The sequence below is a fragment of the Silene latifolia genome, chromosome 2 (assembly GCF_048544455.1).
Source record: "Silene latifolia isolate original U9 population chromosome 2, ASM4854445v1, whole genome shotgun sequence".
Taxonomy (NCBI): domain Eukaryota; kingdom Viridiplantae; phylum Streptophyta; class Magnoliopsida; order Caryophyllales; family Caryophyllaceae; genus Silene; species Silene latifolia.
Genome location: NC_133527.1, coordinates 6,869,692 through 6,891,580, shown reverse-complemented (window position 1 = coordinate 6,891,580; position 21,889 = coordinate 6,869,692). Strand labels below are relative to the sequence as shown.

The window sequence follows — 21,889 nt, the reverse complement described above, 5'->3', positions numbered from 1 at the left end:
CCCCCTATCCGTTTTGTGAGTGACATTACCCGTCACTTGCTCCGACCCGTCTTCAACAAGACTAACTGTTCACCATTACTCCGTACAAAAGAAAAGTGTGAAAATAAAATTAATAGTGGTAGAGTCAGGATTTAAGCTTAGAGGGTTGATTTTTTTTTTTTTTTTTTTTTTTTGTCGGGAGGGGGGGGGGGGGAGGTTTACACTTATAAAAAATCAAAAAATTTAACTAAAAATTTTAAAAACTCAAATGTCAGGGGAGCGAGAACCCCTGCTAGCCTCCTAGCTCCATCACTGAAAGTTAACATTTGGACTTGACTACTTGAGCTCCGGGATCAAGGTAAACATGGTCGAGTGGTAGAGCCCAACTCTAAGGTTAAAGAGTTAGAAATAAAATGAAATTTTATGGGGTTGAACTAATAATGCGATAGATTAGACTAATTCAAAGAAGAAAAAATAGCCAAATGAATCACAACTTTATCGCTTTGAGGGCGGTAATCTCTAGTAGCTCCACCTCACTATATCAATCAACAAGCGGTTTATTGTTAATAAACCACGTAAATTTTCAATTATGCTAGATCCTAGTATGACTTTCACAACCATGTAATAACTTTTAACAAATAATTACTCCGTATATAAGAATGTTTGTAAGCTGTAAATCAAGGAGGCTTAATTTAACAACGGATAATAATATCTGGTGACGCTAACTCATTTTCCTTTACTAATTTTCACCACCTACTGTAATTGTAGAACAAACAAGCCCATGCCGTCATTCATACAAAAGAAGGATTATAGAAGTAATATACTGTAATATAATAGCACAAAGGAGCGTACGAAGTTACGTTGTGATTTGAGCTTTATAAAGAATCACTAAACAATTTATGACAAAACAAACATGCAAAATCATGACATGGTTCGTCTGCTAAAACGGTAAAACCAAGAAGCATGCTTGATTGCATGAATCATGAATGTTTTCTTTCCTCCGATCTTCACTAGGAATGAGTAATTGAGTTAACGAATAAAACACAAAATCCTATCTAAAATCGTTTAATTATGAAAAACTATTATTGTTCTTATTCATTTTTTTTGGAGTATACTATCGTCCTGTATAGTTCAGATTGGAGCGGAGTATAACCACAAAGGCATAAGTTAGCTCCTATATTTTCAGGGTTAGAAACTTAGAGTCCGGATTTTCTAATGAAGTAGAACAACCGTTTACTAATTGCAATAAGTCTTCCTTATGACGGGTATATCCGCTACAAGCTTATGACGGGTCAAGTATTACCCATACGGGTAGATAAAACAAAAATAAAAGTGCCTAGATAATCACAAAGGCTTGTCTTTATCTTCCCAAGTGGGTTTTATTTGACTCGTCACAAACATGTAACGGATATTGTCCGTCACAAATGAGAATTTGCGTACTAATTGATATCACAAATTCTCATTTGTGACGAGCATATCTGTCGCAAGCTTGCGACGGGTCAAGTAAAGACAAAAATAGAATGCCTAAGGAGTAGCAATTTGTTTTGTCATATCTACCCACATGCAGCCGATGCAGGGCCGGCTTTTAGCATGTGCGGGCCGCGCGGCCGCACAGGGCCCCCGAAATTTTAGGGCCCAATAGAGCCTAACAAAGTTTAGATAGAAATTGATGCGACCTAATATCAACTATTGTATAGTGGCCCAGTGGTTTACTTAGTGCTCCATTAGCCTTGCTACTTGCGTGAACACCCAGGTTCAAATCCCCATGTCTACAATTTTGACAATGGGATGTGTTTTCGTTGGTTTCATTTAATTTTGATTTTTTGCTAAATTTCTTATTTCTTTCTTTTTAAAAAAAAATATTCTTATAACCAAAATTTGTCTAGAAATACATAAAAATAGAATATCAACATTATTTGTGAGAAATATTTTATGAAAGATAAAAAATAATTGGGACAAACGAATTACAAGAGAAATCGACTTTTAACGTTCTAGTTCTTTCTAAAATAACCCCTTATGATAAAATTAGCATTTTGGAGTGTAAAATAGTAATAACGTAAGTAAATTTGTACTGGGGCCCATTTTTAAAATTTCGCACACGGCCTCCGAAATCTCAGAGACGGCCCTGCCCAGTGCCCACATGTGTATTATTTGACACGTCGCAAGTTTGTGACGGATATGCCCATCACAAGATAGCCTGGTTGAATTGATATAAACGCGTATGAGTATTATCGTCCTTATTAGCTATGGGACATGAGTATTTTATTTTATTTTTTGGTACGAATGGGACATGAGTATTTTATAGGGTACTAGTTACTAGTACTATGGTTGACCTGTCGGTGGATTTCTCCCATCGAGTCTTGTCTTGCTAGTTGCTACATCTCGTTATTAAAAAAGAGCAGTTAGTCTTATTGGAGACGGATCGGAGCAAGTGATGGGTAATGTCACTCACAAAACGAATAGGGGATAAGGTAGGGCCGTGGGGGCACTCTCATGTGCTTCCCTCTCTTCTCTATTTGGGTCATTTATGAGAGAAAATGGTATCCGTCACTCCAAAGTGACGGATACGTGCCGTCGTCAATGAGATTTTGTGAAAAAAGAGAGGTCAATTTTTCAAACGTAATTTTTCTTTTCAACCGATAGTATAGACCTTTTGATATTTAAAATAATGTTTATTACACCTATTTTTCGATTTCATTACATATACCCTCCTAAACTTCTTATCGATAATCTATAGATGGGAGTCTATTTAGCGAAATTCTCAGATATTAGGATTCGACTCTTTCAGGAGTAATTTTGTGGATTATTTATGGTGAGATTATGTTTATTAGACTTACTTGATTTCGTCAGTCTCGTAAAAAGATAATTATTGATTTGGTATGCATGGTTTGCAATTTATCAGGTATGTTATGAGGTTTGCCTAGTGCGATTGTGCAAGCACATCTGCTAAAGAGTAAAGAGGTAGTGGCTAGGAGTTCCTTTATTCAAAAAAAAAAAAATCATCCTTTATATAGTAAGGTAAATTTTTGCGAAATATTTGTGGCGCAAAATAAAATGATATACTGTATATCTCTACAATTCTTGTATCGTCAAAGCAATAATAGTCAATGCAACTCTCGATATAACTTCAAATTTTTCTCTTTTACGAGTTTACCTAGAACGACCTCATACTAGACTAGAGTAATACGAGCAATATCATTTACAAGATGGTATACCTCTGATAAAACACATTTACACAAGAATAAGTGTTTTACGATGACTTATTTTCTTTTTTCTTTTAACAATATGGAAAGCGCACTTAACAAAATAACGACTTAAATTAATCGAATCCAAACCCAAAGGCATATCCCGAAATTAACTAAAAATCAAAATGACTAGACTCGAATAACTTGAGAAGATTCAAAAAAGGATGTTGTGGGTAATAAGAGAGTTGCGATACACATGGATGTGTTGATATCTGAGGCGGAGGTTGATAGCAATCAACCCCGCCGGGTCCAATGAATTGTTTAAGCCTTAACTGCAGGGGGCTGGGCAACCCCGATGCAGTAGGCGGTCTTCGGAACCTTATCCGACGGGAGGCCCCGGCTATGATATTTCTCTGTGAAACGAAGTTGAGTAGTCGTGAAATGAGTAGGTTAATTAGTAAGGTGGATGGATATACGGGTGTAGCTGTAGATAGTGTGGGCCGGTCAGGTGGGCTTGCGTTTTTGTGGAAAGAGGAGGTGTTGTGTGTTATGAGGGCGGCTGCGGTCCATTTTATGGACTTCGATGTTGAATGGAATGGCTTAAAGTGGCGGGTTACAGGATTTTACGGGTGGTCGGCTGTCCAAGATAGGCATTTATCATGGCAGCTGTTGCGGATGTTGGCTGGGGAGGGAAATGGCCCTTGGCTGTGTGTGGGTGATTTCAATGAGATTTTGTACTCTACTGAGATGAAAGGGTCTTCAAGAGCGCAGTGGCAGATGAATAACTTTCGTGATGCTGTGGATGAGGTGGGTATTCGGGATCTTCCTATGGAAGGCTATGCCTTTACTTTTGATAATGGACAGGTCGGAGAGGATAACAGACAATCTCGTATTGATAGGGCTATGGCTAACGAGGAGTGGTTTGACCTGTTTCCTTATGCTCGAGTGCTTCATCTTAACAAGGAATGGTCGGATCACTGTCCGATAAAGGTTGTGGGGGATCGGCGAGTGGGGCGAGAGGGTCGGGGTGATAGGATGTTTAGGTTTGAGCATATATGGGTAGGTGAGGAGGGGTGTGAGGAGGCTGTTAAACGGGGGTGGAGCAGAGGGGGTGATGATTTTACGGAGTGTATTGATTGGTGTGCTCGGGAATTGGTGGAGTGGAAGGGGGTAAGTATAGGGAAGATCATGAAGAGCCTTGTTAAGAAGAGGGAGCGTTTGAAGGTGCTAAATGAAGGTGATAGAAGTGTAGGGCGTGTTCAGGAGAGGAAGCGGGTGGTGATGGAAATAGCGGCTCTCTTGCATCAGGAGGAGAGGTTTTGGCGGCAGCGTTCTCGAGCTATTTGGCTACGTGATGGAGATAGGAATTCCAAATTTTTCCATAGGGCTGCTAGCGAGAGGAGAAAGAAGAATTTTATCTCAAAGATTAGTGATGATCTGGGGAATGTTTTTGAAGGTACTGAGGCTGTTTCACGATGTGCTGTAGATTACTTTGGTGAGCTTTTCGGTTCGGGGTCACCGGCGGGATTTGATGATCTTTTGACGGTTGTGGAGGGTCGAGTTACGGGTGAGATGAACGCGGGGTTGGCAGAAGAGTATACGGGTGACGAGGTGGCTATAGCGTTGAATCAGATGCATCCATTGAAGGCGCCGGGGCCAGACGGTATGAACGGCCTTTTCTATCAGACATACTGGCATATTGTTGGACCTGCGGTTATAAGGTTAGTGCTCAACATTCTTAATGGGGCCCCTATTCTAACCGGCCTGAATGATACTAATATTGTTTTAATACCGAAGAAGAAGGTGCCTGATAAGCTGGCTGATTTTAGGCCAATTAGTTTGTGCAATGTGATTTATAAATTGGTTTCGAAAGTGCTAGCTAATAGAGTGAAGAGATTTTTGAGTGATGTTGTGTCAGAGAATCAGGGGGCTTTTACACCCGGAAGGCTGATTAGTGATAATATTCTGGTTGCTTTTAAGTTGTTTCATCATATGAAGAATACAAGGAGTAATGGGGGTCATTTGGCGTTGAAACTTGATATGGCGAAGGCTTATGATCGGGTTGAGTGGGATTTTTTAGAGGTTGTTTTATGTCGAATGGGGTTTCATGAGCGGTGGGTTAGTACGGTTATGAGGTGTGTTCGGTCGGTGCGATATTCTGTGCTTGTTAATGGTCAACGGTCTGAGCCCTTTTTACCAAGTAGGGGGTTACGACAAGGGGACCCGTTATCGCCTTATCTATTTCTTTTATGTGCGGAAGTGTTGTGCGGTATGTTGAGAGAGAAGCGCGAGAGATGGGTTCGATTCATGGTATTAGGATTGCTCCTCAGGCCCCGAGTGTTTCGCATTTATTCTTTGCTGATGATAGTATAATATTTGTGAAGGCTAGGGAGAGTGAGGCTAGGGAAGTTAAGCGTATCCTTGATCGCTATCAGCAGGCTTCGGGGCAGTTAGTGAGTTTACCGAAGACCACGGTCTCTTTTAGCCGTGGAACCAGTTTGGCGAGGAAGCAGCAGATAGGGAATGTGTTTGGAGTGAGGCAGATAGTGTGTCAGGAGAGATATTTGGGTTTGCCGACTGTTTTAGGGAGGTCTAAAAGGGGACTTACGGATCTGATTCGTGACAAGTTGACTAAGAAGTTGCAGGGATGGAAGGGTTCGTTACTCAGTAAAGCGGGTAAGGAGGTGCTTATAAAGGCAGTGGCCCAAGCTATACCAACTTATGCGATGAGTGTTTTTCGAATTCCGTCTAATTTCTGTGATGAATTAAGGTCCCTTGTTTCGAGGTTTTGGTGGGGTACGGAGAATGGGAGGAGGAAGATACCTTGGATCGCTTGGCGGAAGCTTTGTTTACCTAAATGTCGTGGGGGACTTGGGTTTCGAGACTTTGTCAAGTTTAATAGTTCATTGCTGGGTAAGCAGGCATGGAGGCTACTTAGTGATGAGGATAGTTTAATGACACGGCTGTTAAAAGGTAAATATTTTCCTTCTACTTCTTTTCTGGAGGCAGGTTTGGGAACCAATCCGAGTTATTCTTGGAGGAGTATTTGGGAAGCACGGTCTGTGCTGTCGATGGGGTTACGGCGTAGGGTGGGAGATGGGCTTTCCACGGCGGTGTGGCGGGATCCATGGGTTGGGGGAACTAGTTCGAGGATGGTTATTTCGCCTAGGGGGGAGGCTGATCCGGGTCTGCGTGTGGCGGACCTTATGGAGGAAGGGGGAAGGGGTGGAATAAGGAGTTGGTCGAAACTTTGTTTCTCCCGTTCGAGAGTGAGAGGATATTCAGAATGCGTGTTGGTGAACAGTTGGTTCGGGATGAGTGGTTTTGGAGTGGGGAAAGAGATGGAGTATATACTGTTCGGTCGGCTTATAGACTTTTGGTTAAGCAAGATGGGGATGTGGTGGGACCTTCGAGTTTTCTTTCAGATAGCTGGTTGTGGAATAAAATTTGGAAAGTACCTGTTTTACCGAGGATTAAAGTGTTCATGTGGCAGCTGTGTAATGAGGCCATTGCTACTAGAGGCAATATTTCAGCGAGGATGGGTTCGATTGGAAGCGAGTGTGTTCGATGTGGGGATTGTTTGGAATCTTGTTTACATGTGGTTCGCGGGTGTGGGTGGGTTGGTGGCGTTTGGGAGGGGTTGGAGGTGGAGGTGCCTTCTTGTTTAGGATTTGCTAAGGTAAGGGACTGGGTGGAGGTAGCTTTGAAGGATCTGGAGATACGGGAACAGGTAGTTTTCATGACTGGGTGTTGGGCTATTTGGGAGAGGAGGAATAAAGCAATTTTTGAAGAGGGAGATTGGAGGGCGGAATTAGTGGTAAAACGGGTTGGGTATTTGGTAGATGAGATGGAGGGGAAGGGAAGTTTGGAGGTGGCGGTGGAGGTCGGGGAGCGGTTTGGTGTTGGCGGGTGGATAAGGCCGGATGACGGGGTGGTGAAGGTGAATGTGGATGCAGCTATTGTGGAGGGTGTGGGGATAGGGTTGGGTGTTGTATGTCGAAACGATAGGGGGGAGGTTGAGTGGTGTAGTGTGGAACAGGGCTCGGTGGCGATGGATCCAGAAGAAGCGGAAGCAGCTGCTATCTTGTATGGACTCAAGGAGGCTCGAATGAGGAATAATCGAAAGGTTATTTTGGAAGGTGACTGCTCGAATGTTATCCATGATCTACAATTTGAAAACGGAAGGGGACTTGATAGTATTTTTTTGATTTATATTGACATTTATGCTTTATGTAATTCTTTTGACTTTGTTTCGTTTAAATGGTCGCGTAGATGTTTTAATAAGGTGGCTCATGAGCTAGCTCATCTGAGGCCATGGACTTTAGGTTCTCGTAGATGGTTGGCGTCTTTTCCGTTGGATATTTCTGATGTAGTTCGTGCTGATTCTGATATTATATCTACTTAAACCCATGTGGGTTTATTTCAAAAATAAAAATAAAGGACTTGATTTAGAATAAAATAATCTCATAATTTGAACCTACGATGGTGGGATGGTAATAAAACCAATTGAACATTTGGAGCAAAGTCACATTCATCCCACCGACACCCTTCAACTTGTTCACCAGTCACCACCACCCATCAAACAACACACACATCTCACTCAATATATACTCCACTTCACATTACACATAATCTCCGTCTTAATATAAGACGGTTTCTCAAAAGACTTACTTCGATCCCACAACCATTACCAATTAACCACAAACAATAACTGCACCAAAATTCTCAGTCAAATAAGTAACTTCCTGCATACAACGTCCGTACTTTGTTCATAATAATAAACAAATTAAATTGCACGAAAATCAATGTTCTGCAGAGCATTTTTCCTGCAACTTTTTTAATCACATTATATATACTTGTTTATACTCATTGATTGAAGAACACTAAATGCTCTGTTTACTGTGTTTGTAATGCTGTATGATCCCAAAGATGTTAACTTTACCCAAATAAAAGGTGACCCCACTTCACCATTTACATTTATATTGTACAATTTAAGTATTCTTAAATTTCTCTGTATATTTTTAGCAAGTCTTTTATTTCTTGCTTGTTTTTTTCTGGGTCTATTCTTTACTGCATTCTTATAGTATAAGATTATTATTTGTTTGTTGGTTTGTATTGTTTTTATTGTTATGTTGTTGTTGCTGGATTTCTGTAGGTATCAAGATTAAGATTTGCTTTGTGGAATTTGATTCTGAATTCTGGTAAAAAGATTGAATCTTTGTTGATTTAGGTTTTGAATTATGTTGCTGTTTTTTTGATGTTATTGAAATGTAGTATGTTTTGACGCAATTTTCATCTTGGGTTATTCGAGAATAGTTGTTTTTGTTGCTAACATAGGGTAAGGCTGCGTACATCCGATTCTGATTCCCCTTACTGCAGTTTGCAGAAGGGTGAAATTCTTGTTGGTTAATTTTACAGTTATCTTTTGAGTGAAATTGAATTATTTTCATGTGTAGGTGTGATTGATTACTGATTAGCATGATTTTGATTTTTGAACATGAACAGATTCTTGAATTTTGCTGTGGAACCCATGTTACATTTTGTGTGTGTGTGTTGTTTCTTGTTTTGGATGAGCATGTTGAAATTATGTTCTATAACAAGAGATTGCCTAGATCTGAACTACTTTATAACGGTTAGACCGTCTTACACAATAACTTGTGTTCAACGGGTCTTCTGTAACCGTATTTTTCAGTTTATTTGTTACCTATAAAGTAATTGGTCGTAATTTTCTTGTAATTAGTTTAATACGGTCTTAAAAGAGACGGTCTAACTGACGGGGATTAATTGGATCTTGAAAATTCGCTATGTTTAAATGTACGCAATCTTATCTATGTTTAGCGTAGGCTGAAAGCGATTACAAGTTTACAACTGAATAATCTGTTGGTGAGTGGTCAGCAGTCGACAGCGTAGACAAGTTTGCCATACCTCATGAGACTTGTGTTAGTAGTTGTGTTATGTAGTAGTTAGGAACTTTTTAAGCCACAAAAGGTGGAGGATTTCTGCAGTAGGTATATGAAATCTTTGTGAATAAAAACAGTAAGCTTATTTAAAGCATTAAGATTTTTTGTAGTTTTATGAGATTATGATGTTGTATGATAGTATGACCAAATCAAAGTTGTTTTGGTAGAATCCACTGAAATCCCTCAACCGGGGACCGGGATGAGTATGTTGAGGGTGATGTTTCACAAGTTGCCCATGCATGTTGTTCTATATAACTGTACTTATTAGTAATGTGTTTTTTTCTGAAATGGATCATGCTATCCGATTTTTTATTTTGTAATGATCCATTTCAGATGGAGCCAAAGACTCGTTAAGTGGCTTTGAAGTTTGAAGTAAGGCAAAATCGTTCACCCGACCTGTTTGTACTTGTAGTCTTGTAGATGCAATTGGTTTATGCAATTCGTGATGCAATTTTAATTACAGGTCATAGGCGGCATTCTTTTAAGGCATTAGGGTAATGTTATTGTTGTCATGCTATCCGAATAGATTTCTCAACTTAGAAACACACCCAAAAATTTGCAGCTTTTCCCTTGCTTTTATGATGGTCTTCTGAAAAAAACCGTGGCAGGATTTATATGTGAATGTTGTTCTCCGTGTTGCGTGGTTTAATACTTTGTTTTGCATATACATCATCTTCACACTGCTGTTAGGCTTGTTCTGCAATATCCATTTTACTGTGTTAGGTGTTTTACCTTACTCACCCATTCCTGTTAAATTACGCAATTTTCAGCCTGTGTGGTGGAATCGGCCTTATAGTTGACTGGTCATACATCTTCGCTGATACATATGTTCATTCTGTCTTGCAGATTAACTTAAGACTTAGGTGTTGCAATGATACATATGCCACAAGGAACAGTCGAAAGGTAGCCATTTCTTGAAAAAGGTGCAATATAATCTGTTATTCGGAATTTTTGGTTCCTATTCATAATTCTGTTGCTGTAAACATATATACTATTGAGCGAAAGGGCTTTCTAAGACTGTAACGAAAAATGAAGGACTCTGAGCGGAAGAAAGTTCAGAATGTTAGTCAAACAAAACGACCCGTGAGAACACCAAGAAGAGAAAGTAAAATAGGTGAAGAGAATGGTCGGAAACCAGTGACCAAAGAAACACAATCTAAAGCATCGCGATCTAAGCCAGTCTCTCATAGTGTAGCAAGTGACACAAGTTTGAGCACAGAGACTAGTGAAGTTTATGAAAATGTGGTTATACATTATGTGGATGATTCAAACAGGTCGGAGGATGCATCGCAGGGTTCTAAAGGCAAGGGAGAAGATTCTGATTATGAATCTCTGAAAGATTCGTCATCGTCTCAAGGAGATCCCTTGACAGCAGATGATCAAAAACTAGAAAGAGATTCTGGGGTTTTGACAAAAATGTCGAATAAGGGTTCATCTGAAAGAAATAATAAGGTAGATAATGAAAGAAACAAGTCGGGTTTAAAGCAGTTGCATCCTACAGTCAAAACACCCTTGAAATCTAACAATGTGAAGGTAGTTGCGAAAGAACTTTCTGAGAATAGTAAGTCTTCAAATATGAAAGTGTATCCTTCATTGGAGTCCTCCGAAGGAATTGAGGAAAAGTCAATGGAGGAAAAGGATGATGACGTGTTTGAAGAAGCCTCAAATGGTGAAAAAAGTACGGAAAGTGATGATGAAACTGTTGCAACGGAAGATAATGATGCCGCCTTGAAATATAGAGTTGAGATTATGGAAAATAGGATTGAGAAACTTGAGGAGGAGCTAAGGGAAGTTGCTGCTCTTGAAATCTCCCTTTATTCTGTTATACCAGAACATGGGAGCTCTGCTCACAAGGTACATACACCTGCTCGACGTCTTTCTAGGCTTTACATACATGCATGCAAGCACTGGACTCGGAGTAAGAGGGCGACGATTGCTAGAAATACAGTGTCAGGGATCATTTTGGTTACCAGAACGTGCGGGAATGACCTTGCAAGGTACATGCCTTACATATTAATCCCTCTGTCGATGAATAAAATTGCTTATTTCCATGTTAGGGTGTCCTTGAAGTCTTGAACAAACTTCTCGCGTAGGAGTTTTTGTTTTTTGTATGTTACTTCTGGTCATTATGGTTTGTGACCCCTCATCTTTTGTCAAGTCGCGGTCATTAATCAGGAAAAAGAAAAAGTTGCTAAGTTGCAGTCTGACATAATTTTGTTCTTCTTGATTAAGGTTAACATTTTGGCTGTCTAACACGGTTGTCCTGAGGGAGATTATATCACAAGCATTTGGCATGTCGGACCTTACAAATTCAGCGAGATTCAAAGGTGCAAATGGTCACAAGGGTGGTGCAGGTAATGTCTCGGCATTGAAAATGAAGGGAGCTGCCAATCAAGTGAACAAGCCTAGTCAGTCATTTGAAGATTGGGAAGAGACTAGTACCTTCACTTCTGGTTTGGAAAAAATTGAATCATGGATTTTCTCTCGGGTTGTCGAGTCAGTCTGGTGGCAGGTAGGATTATTTGATGCTTAGCTCCTATTGTTACTATACTAGCTATGATACAAAAAGTTCAGTGAACCATTTTGCTCTCTATTCTGTCATGCTCTCTTAATCGTATATTCTTGTACATGCTTTCAGGCTTTAACACCGAATATGGTGTCACCAGTTGAAGAGTTAATGAGCCCGAAGAGCATGGGTAAGTTGATGGGACCAGCTCTTGGTGATCAGCAACAAGGAACTTTTTCGATTGAACTTTGGAAAAATGCATTCCAGACTGCTTTCCATAGGCTTTGTCCTGTCCGAGCTGCCGGTCATGAATGTGGCTGTCTCCCTGTCGTAGCAAGAATGGTATGTGAGCAGTGAGCTATCTTCTTTGATTTCTTACTGTTTCCCATTTTACACGATGGGATTTTTAACAAACCATAATAATTCAGAAAATCGGATTAAATGGTTATTTTTGCTGGTATCTGATGACAAATGTGGATATGAATTGCGGGTTGATGCTTAGGTGATGGAAGAATGTATAACAAGGTTAGATGTGGCGATGTTCAATGCTATACTACGAGATTCTGCAGAACAGATTCCAACAGATCCAGTCTCGGATCCTATAGTTGATTCTAGGGTACTCCCTATTCCTGCTGGTGAATTCAGTTTCGGCTCTGGTGCACAGCTCAAAAATGCTGTATGTACCTCATCTCACTCTACATTTTGTATCTTATCTCAAAAATACTGTATTCCTTGGCATTGGATTACTAAAATGTTTACCGTTTGTAAACTGCAAAGTCGTAGCCGGTTTGTGGATTTGCACACTGATATTAGATTAAATCGAGCGCATTCGCCATCATTTTGCATTGCTTTTGCTTTATTTCTGACAAAAAAAAATGTGGTTGTACTGTTTGTATTTTGTAGGTTGGAAATTGGTCTAGGTGGTTTGATGATATGCTTCTCCTGAAAGATCACGACTTTGAAGCCGATGGTGATCACCCTACAAGCAAAGCAAAAACTGAGTGTTTCAATCTACTTAATGAACTGAGTGATCTGTTGATGCTTCCGAAAGATTTGCTCATCGAGAAATCTATCAGGGAACAGGTAAAACTCATACATGTAGAACAGTATATAAGGCGATATGATACATGTGACAAAATCTGATTCATTTGTATGTTTGCAGGTCTGCCCATCAATTAATCTGGGTGTGATTAAACGGATTTTGTGCTATTTCACACCGGATGAATTTTGTCCAGATCAAGTTCCTGGAGAAGTCTTAGAGTCTCTAAATGCTGAGGTAATTGAAGATTTATTGTAATGCTAGTAGATCTGGCAAACGAATCATTTGAGTGGAATTCCGGTTAGGTCTGTATGGGTTTAATATATCAGATGCGCTTTTAACGAGTCATCTCAAATATGGGATAACTGGGTTCTGGTCGCTTTCTGGTCGATGGTCAAGGCCTCAAGGACATGGTCAGTCGGATAAATTTAGTTCGTGGCTATTGAGGTTTCTGTTTCAAATTAGGTGTATCGAGTCATTTTCAAGTCGGGTTGTTTCATGTTTGTGTCTATTTCTGGCTTCGCATTGATCAAATAGCGAAAATGAATGGTAATTCTGTATTAGAGACCGTAAATGGAAATGTAACAGCTACATTAACTTGTTACAGAGTTTCGCGGAGAGACGCATAGTGGGAGAATCCGCTGCAAGCTTTCCTTATGGAGCAGCCGAAGTGGTCTACAGGCCACCATCATCAAAAGATGTTTCAGAGAAAGTTGCAGAGGCAGGTGGGAAACCTGAGCTCGACAGGAATGTGTCCCTAGTTCAGAAGAAAGGCTATACCAGCGACGAGGAGTTGGACCATCTCGATTCCCCATTGACTTCTCTCATTGAGCGACCATCGCCTACTACTTTGATTAACGGAAAATTGAGTCTGAAAGATAAAGAGCCAACTGGGTACGCGGGGAATGCAAGGTATGAGCTCTTACGCGAGGTTTGGACTTTGTAGATGCCGGAAGGCAGAAGCCAGAAGAACTGTTAATCTGCAAGAAAAGCTGAGAGTTCGGTGGTATAGCTTTGCTCGGAATTTGCATAAATGCATATAAGTTTAATAAGGTTTCAAATATAGAATAGCATCAGTTTATTACAAGTCTTTTAGTTCTATGTGCAAGACTGCAACACCATTGCGTTTATCGCGCGTTGGAAAAAAAAACGCGGTTTTCAGATAACCTGTAATGAGAATTGTACTGATAATTGAATCGATCAACTGTTATTATCACCGTATAAGAAGCACATACAGTACAGTTACTGGTTTTACTTCTGTTGATATCTTGACCTGGTGCCCTGACGGTAAAGACGATAACTTGGCAAGAAATATCCAATGACAAAAAGGGGACGGGGAGTGATATTTGTAAGCGTCTAGAACTTGTCGAGCTTTGCTGCCTTGATGACGGGATTGGCTTTAGCAATAGAACTCTGAGCAACACCCCTGTAATCAAAAGAGCATTCATGCTTGTCAGAGTAACGATGAGCTGAACAAAACAGATTCCCACATCGACAGCTGAAACCAGTCAATCCCACGCGCTTTTGGCATGTTGTGCATCTGCTTGGACCTTTCTTCGACTCTGTGGGTCCTACAGGGCTGGAGTCGCAGGAAAGTTCTTCATTTACAGCTTTCGTCTCTAGAACTTCAGCTTTAACAATTGAGTCTTTGTTATTGTTGGAGGTCCCATTTACGAGGTTATCAATGGAAGAGGCAGCAAGCTTTTCGCGGTCCTCTTTGAGAATCGCTTCTTTGTGACATTTGGAGCACATATTCATAGTTGTTGAGCTTCCGAAAAAGCCACAGTTGTTAACGCATAGGATTGGGCGCTCAGGCGCTTGACATCCCGTCTCATTGTGGTCCATTTTTGAATCTGTTAACTCAATATGAAACAAAATTCACTACCTTGACAAATGCAGAATTTACAGCAATCACAAATCCGGGTTTGTAATATTTCAAAGATGGTTTCACCAAAGATTCAAATTTCAATTCAGAGCAACTCGGAAATTAAAAAACATTAGAGCTTTAACTTTGTACTCCAAAGCACTTAGCTTTGAGTTCACTAATAATATAAAGCTTCAATTTTTTTCATTAAACCCGACTTAACATGCTGCATAAAAACCCAAGTAAGACCGTTACATGTATACAATCCCGGACACCATAAAAAACAACTTTTCAAGTACTTAAAAATAGGTATATATATAATAACGGAGTAAGTCTTGCTTAAAACGGGTCGGATTTTAAGACTGGTCGTTGTGTGAGAGGAAATGGGTAGAGGGGACAAAGGTGGGACCCCCCATGTGCTTCTCCACTCACCCTAAATGGGTATTTTGTGAGAGAATATGGTATCCGTGGTCTGAAATAAGAATTGGGGATAATAACGTCACTTGCAAAACTCTTGTGTCCCTCTATTCCTAATAGTAGGTCTCCTGAGAAACCGTCTCCAATAAATTAGAGGGAGACATCACATGGAAAAATAGAAATTAAATAACTCCCTCTCTCAATACCGTCTCTCTAAAGTTTTTGTGTATTCCTAATTAAGGTCTATAATACCGCTAACAAAAATTCTTATGTAAAACGATTCTACACAATTGTTATCGTAAATTCGTAAAACCAAGTATTTTAGATTTCCTCCTCGTCTAATACATACCAACATAACTGAATTACCAATTAAAATTAAAAACTAAAATTAAATAAATACAAACACAAAAAGAAATTAAATTTCACACCTTGTTATTAATCTTGGAGAATTCCGGATGAGTGAAAAAACTTTAGAAACTCTGACAAAATAAAACTGAGCAATCTATATCTATCTATATTAATAAAGGAAGCTTTTTTCGAGCGATTATAGAGAGTCCAAGTTTCGCGAAACGCCTTAAGTATTTAATAAACAATAAGATAAAGATATAGTGTACGAATTTGGATAGAAGTACGTTAACTTAGGTTCGAAGTATTTTAGATTTCTGGCCATATTAAAGTTGAATAGTTAATCCATATACAACTCTATGAACAATAGAATTTAAATACAACTTGGGAGTTATATAATAATATTATTATATGCACGTTTATTGTGACGATCGTCTTAATGATAGCTTATATTAGCCTGATAGGATAAAATTTTGATAAAAAGTAGAGTAGAAGTAGGATACATCTTAGAGGCTTAGAGTTATGTTAGAGTCGTTCTATTAAACCAATTCAAAGTGTCGAACTACTATATATATATATACTCATATATTGACATATATGTATGTGCTTTCATCTTCACCAAAATATAATTAAGATGAATTATATGAATTGTAGCTTAATTTTGATCTGAGCCTATCACAAGCTTCAAAACGGAACTCGATTGTGGATTGTGTATAGTAATGAAGACTTATATATGGACATTATCTTCCCGAATTACATAAGATTATGTTTAAGCTTCAAAACTGAGCTCGATTGCGGATTGTGTATAATAATGATAATGATGACATATATATGGAGATTATCTTCCAGAATTACCTAAGATTAGGCTAAGATTATGTTTAAGCTTCAAAAGGGAGCTCGATTGCGAATTGTGTATACTAATGATAACCTATATATGGAGACTATTATTTCTAATAGCTACTCTTACGTCTTATTGGTTACTTCGTGTCTCCGTATACATGTGGCCAAGCGGGTAATATTTGATGAAGTTGTAAGGTAAGCAAGGATTAGAATGATAATTGTATTAGGGTGAGTTTTTAATTTATTTGTTTGGTTATTTTATAAAAGATAAGTGGTATATCAATTCTTATTCCAACCCCTAAGGATATGGAAGTAAATATCTCAATTTTGTACTTTTTTTTTTTTTTTTTTTCTTCAGTATTGTTTATGTGCACAAGAAAAAACTTCAAGATCCTAAAAATGACATGAAACTCCAATAATCTAATTAAAAGTTACGGATGCCATAAACCGAAGAAATGGGGCTGGAAACAAATTAAAGATCTTAAATGTCAACTTTAGAGTACGTCAACATGAAAAGCTTCGATATCATCGTCATGAAACTACAATAGTCTAATTAAAAGCTACAGAGTACATGTTATGAAATACACGGTTCAATACTATCCTAAAAAGTTGGGTATTGCATGTACATGAAATTTACGTGATTAGAAAGTACAAAGATTTCAATTTTGGAAATGACTCTTGGTCGAGAAAGTCTAACCTCTTTCCACTTCCAATTCATGGACTATACAACCAAAGTTGTACACATTGACGGTGTCAAAGATCCAGAAGCCTTTATATTAAAGAAATATGAAGCTTTATCAAAGTATCGAAGCCTTTATATTAAAGAATATGAGCTTTATTAGAAAGTATTGAGTTCATTCATTTACACATTAAAAAATAAATTTAAATTTAAATTAGGAGAAAGAATACAAGTAAACTCGGATTCTTATACTTGGTTTACCACGCTTACATACAACTGTTGGATGTATAATCCTATTTGTGTTTCCCCTACAATTGCTTGTACAAAGAAATTTCAATTAAATTGGTACTCTTTAGTCTTTATGTTCCAAGCTTAGTTATCTATTGTCTTTTTTTTTGTGATGAGAATTTTAAACACAAATAAATATTAACTGAGTCGGAGGAATTATATCATTAAGATATGGCAAAATAATATATTAAGAATAGATCTCCGACTTTATCACGTTTATCATACAGTTTTTTATTGGATTCAAATTCTTATATATACCTAGCATGAGTGCATAAATCACATGTACGTAATAACGGTTCTATGATTTGCTATAAGACATTGTTGATAGATACTTAAAACTGGTCAATAAAATGGGTAAGAAATAAAAAAGTTTTTAGAGACTAGCAAAATAAGTGTACTACTATCTAACCAAGTGAGCTATTATTTAATCCGTTATATTTTGAAGATAAATATAGAAACCAATTGAAAAATAAATACTCCATTGGTCTTAGTCATGGTGTTGGTAGAGGAACCCGAATAAAAGATAAATTGATCACCTAGCAAACTCATTAGCAATTTTTGTAACAACAAACTCATTAGCAATTTGCTATAACGACAAACTCATTTACGTGAATTAATTAGATTAGCAATAGCTAATTCCTAGGTGCCTCTTAGCAACAACTCTATGGCTCTATCCCTTTACAAGTGCTCTCTTATCCCCATAATTTACAAATTGGTTATATTTTTTTTTTTTTTTCAATAATTCTTCTACTCCCTCCTATTCACTATATTCTCCCCCTTTCCTTTTTGCACAATAAATAAGAAAGCGAATTTGGACCACACAAAACACACTACCCCACATGCAATTTAATTTGGACCACACAAATCAACCTAAAAAATGAAATAGGGAAGAAAACCCGAATAATCCGAATAAGGAAATAGGAAAGAATATAGTGAATAGGAGGGAGTATAAGACAGTTTTACACACTGGAAAAATCATTCTCAGAGTTTAGATAATCGAATAACGTTCAAAGTATAACTAAAATCGGTACAAAAGATTTTAACAAGTGGCCCGTGCGTTGCACGGGCATTAAATCTAGTACATATATAAAAGAGAGTTTTTTCGAGCGATCTGAGAGCGTCCACATCATCAAAAACCAATTTAGGAAACTACAATTTTTGATGTAAAAAATAAAGTGGAAAATCTTTTAATTATTATAATATGTATATTTCCTAAATTATATTCAAGTGATATTTCCAATTTTTATATCAAACTTTTACATTTCATTTGGCAAAAAAATATCATTAAAAAAATTATGAAAATAATATAATTAGCTTTGTGTTAAAAAATGCTATCATTAGAGTATAAATTTCATATTATTTGCACATATTAAAGATGGTGTACTTCTTAATACGTAAAATTGTGTACTTTTTCGTATGTTTTGACCCACAATGGAAAATAAGTAGGTGTGGTGAATATACTACATATAAATAGTAGAATTGTCCCACATCGAAAGATTAGTATAAGGTTATGTGATCCTATGATTATAAATAGAATGCATATTTGGAACTTATGTATCCAACCATATTTTTTTGAGTCTCATAAATATTGTTTTAAAGAGTTCTTAAGATTTTATATCATTATATACGATATGATATAAAAAATAAAGTGGAAATCGTTGAGAATTACCCGGGAAAGAGTTAAGAACATGAACAAGAAAATAAAAAAAATAACTAAAGGTTTTACTAATGGTAGTCTCCTGACACAATACAAAACTAAAGATTTTACTAATGGTTGTCTTCTGAATGCATTAGTAGAGTGTTAATGATGTAGTGATCCATATCTAATGATCGAGACTAAGTGGTTTTACCTTCAAAGAAAAATAATATGTATACAATAGTGGTTTTTTAAGAAGAGACATGTATTTCTTGGTATGTTATGTCTTTCACATTGAAAAATAATGTAGGCATTATGAACATACTACGTCTAAATAATAAATTATGTATCTCACATTGTAATAATAGTATACGGTAGAGTGAATCTATAAATATAAATAAGAGGCATCCTTGAAACTTAGGTAATAATACAAAATTTTTTGATATAAAAGATATAGACTTTTTAGTATGTTATATGTCCCACATTGAAAAATAATGTAGGTGTTGTGAATATATTATGTATAAATAATAGAAATGTCCATATATATACATTTTCTATATTATATATTATATTAAAGTGATGTTTATAATTTTGATATAAAAAATTTATATTTCATTTGGAAAAAAAAAAGTATATTATGAAAATTATATAATTAGATTGTGACAAAAAAATGCTATCATTAGAATGTATATGTATATTGTATTGTATTGTATTTTCTCATTATTAAAGCGGGTTGATGTCAAAGTAGGTGCAAAAAAAAATGGTGTACTTAGTATGTTATTTGTCCTACATTGAAAAGTAACGTAAGTGTGGTGAATATACTATTTATAAATATTAGAATTGTCCCACATCGGAAGATTACCATAAGGCATAGTGATCTTATGATTATAAATAGAAGTCATAACCCAAAATATTTTGATTCCCTTAAGTATTGTCAGAGATAACTCTTAAAAGAGTTTGACAATAATGATTTCTAACCTAAGTTAATGTTTGGAAAATCTTTTATTTATTATAATATATACTATCAAATAGAATTTTCCCACATCGAAATATAGCATAAGGTGGGTGATTCTATGAGGATCCTTGGTACTTAGGCATTAACTCAAAATCTTTTGAGTCGCTTAAGTATTGTCTTGGAGAGCTCTTAAAAGTTTATATCATTATATTTTCTACCTATAGATTTTATATGTCACATATTGAAAAATAATGTAGGTGTGGTAAATATACTATGTTTAAATAATATAATTAGAATTGTGTTAAAAAATATTCTATCATTAGAGTATAGCTTCTTATCATTTGCACATAATTTAATTATGATAAAAAAAATAGAAAACAAACGTCCATGGTAGCATGTGTAATCTATCAAAGTTCAAGGTTACCATGAGAAATTTCCAATATTATAATGATATAGTTAATTAAATTTGCATTTAAAAAAAGAGATATCCGTACCAATAAAACAATAAAGGGAGTATTATTTTTTAATTGTTATTTTATTGCCACACCATCAAACTTAACGTCCATTTAACAACCTTTACATTAGGGGGTACCATGGGCAAAAAAATGGAACCTCAAGGGTACCATAGGCAGATTTTTAAAAGTATGGGTAACATGGAAAATCGAACAAAATTAAGGGCTACCACGGGAAATTTCCGTATCTCAATTATGTTAAATTTTGTTTGAAGAAAAACAACGTACAAATATTAATGGAGAGTACTTGATCATATTATTAAATTTAAATATAACTATTAGATATAATGAGTAGCAATTGTCTGTATTTGGTATTCGAGATCTGGTTGGATGTCGAGCTAAGTGCAAAAAAGATGGTGTAATTCTGAGTATGTTATTTGTCCCACATTGAAAAATAATGCAGGTTTGATAAATATATATTACGTATAAATATTAGAATTGTCCCACATCAGAAAAAATCCAATTTTTGTGAATATATTACTTATAAATAGTAGAATTGTCCCACATCGAAAGATTAGTATAAGATGGGGTGATTATATAATTATAAATAAAAGTTAACCCACGTATATATTAATCTTTTATTTTTTTTGAAAGAGATAATTTTAATAATATGTAAACAAATCATTAGACATATAATGTAAACATTAAACGTTATAACTTTTTTTTTTGCATTATAAATAAGCTAATTACCCCGTTGCAACGTACGGGCATTCAAACTAGTTAATAGAATAAAATATGAATGAAGATGATGAAGAAATAGCAGTTGTTATGGAGTAGTTTTAAAAACTTGTAAAATACGCAAATTATAGAATAAGACGGTCACAATACTTTTTTATAAAAAAACTTACAAGAAGATGATGACGGGTTGATGAGTATGATGAAGTTTGGTGTGATGTGAATGATGATGTATTCCGTATTACTCCCTCCAAGGCTCCAATCCACACCAAACTCCCCATTTGCTTTTGGGTGGTCTTCGAGGCGACGCTTTGACCATAGATTTCGTCGCTTAAACGTAGAAATTTTTCACAAAAAACATAATTTTGTGAAAGATATATTCATAACAAAACTAAATATGTAATTTTTATTTTTCAATGATTTATAAATTTGAGTGAATTACCGGTCAAACTTTTCGAAATTTGACCTCAAAAAAGTGAATGGGGAGTTTGGTGTGGATTGGAGGGAGTATAAAACTTACAATTTGACGTACGATTTTGTGAATTATGTTCTATGTTCTGTGTATGTTGGATATATCACTATTTACTAGAAGGCCTACCTTCACGAGATTTCGTCGGTGCCGTCATCTATAACGTCTTTTTTTTTTTAGACAACGGTGTACTATTATAAACATAAAAGGAAACTACATTACGTTCCAATACAAAACCAACTAGAGTACGAAAACAGGGGCACTGAAGGGCCCTAAGCTACTAGAAACCCATGAGACCTCTTTAAAACTATGAAAGGAACAAGACGATATACGACGTTTTTTTACTAGTGGATGATAAAGGTTATCAAACTGAATCATTTGAGCGTCCTTTCTTTTATTCCCCTCGCCTTCTGCAACCTGTTTAGTGTACCTGTAAAAAGAAGATAAAAGCTCGACAGAAACCAAAGATCGTTTCTTCAAACCAGCAGTAGGCCGTGACATATGACCGCGACAATTGGTCTGATCCACCTTGCAGCTACA

At 36.8% G+C, this 21,889-nt stretch overlaps 2 protein-coding genes across 10 annotated transcripts; one reads left to right on the top strand and one right to left on the bottom strand.

Moving 5' to 3' along the window:
* The first annotated feature begins 7,727 nt into the window (after positions 1–7,727).
* LOC141642154 (uncharacterized) lies at positions 7,728–13,927 on the top strand. 7 transcript variants are annotated; one of them, XM_074450854.1, is made up of 10 exons: positions 7,932–8,117; positions 8,320–8,365; positions 9,971–10,027; positions 10,399–11,121; positions 11,357–11,636; positions 11,763–11,972; positions 12,133–12,306; positions 12,534–12,713; positions 12,793–12,906; positions 13,277–13,927. In XM_074450854.1, exons 3-10 carry the CDS (start codon positions 9,996–9,998, stop codon positions 13,613–13,615), a joined length of 2,052 nt encoding a protein of 683 aa, XP_074306955.1. In that variant the 5' UTR covers positions 7,932–8,117; positions 8,320–8,365; positions 9,971–9,995; the 3' UTR covers positions 13,616–13,927. The 7 variants fall into 7 exon arrangements, with proteins under 7 accessions (XP_074306957.1, XP_074306955.1, XP_074306954.1 ...); XM_074450856.1 differs by lacking the exon at positions 8,320–8,365 and having other exon boundaries at positions 7,728–8,117; XM_074450853.1 differs by lacking the exon at positions 7,932–8,117 and having other exon boundaries at positions 8,144–8,365.
* LOC141642155 (zinc finger A20 and AN1 domain-containing stress-associated protein 8-like) lies at positions 13,833–21,124 on the bottom strand. 3 transcript variants are annotated; one of them, XM_074450858.1, is made up of 3 exons: positions 21,054–21,124; positions 15,379–15,429; positions 13,833–14,522 (listed from the first exon to the last, which is right to left on the bottom strand). In XM_074450858.1, exon 3 carries the CDS (start codon positions 14,512–14,514, stop codon positions 14,026–14,028), a length of 489 nt encoding a protein of 162 aa, XP_074306959.1. In that variant the 5' UTR covers positions 14,515–14,522; positions 15,379–15,429; positions 21,054–21,124; the 3' UTR covers positions 13,833–14,025. The 3 variants fall into 3 exon arrangements, with proteins under 3 accessions (XP_074306959.1, XP_074306960.1, XP_074306961.1); XM_074450859.1 differs by having other exon boundaries at positions 15,379–15,452; positions 20,923–21,096; XM_074450860.1 differs by lacking the exon at positions 15,379–15,429 and having other exon boundaries at positions 21,054–21,118.
* Positions 21,125–21,889: the final 765 nt, after the last annotated feature.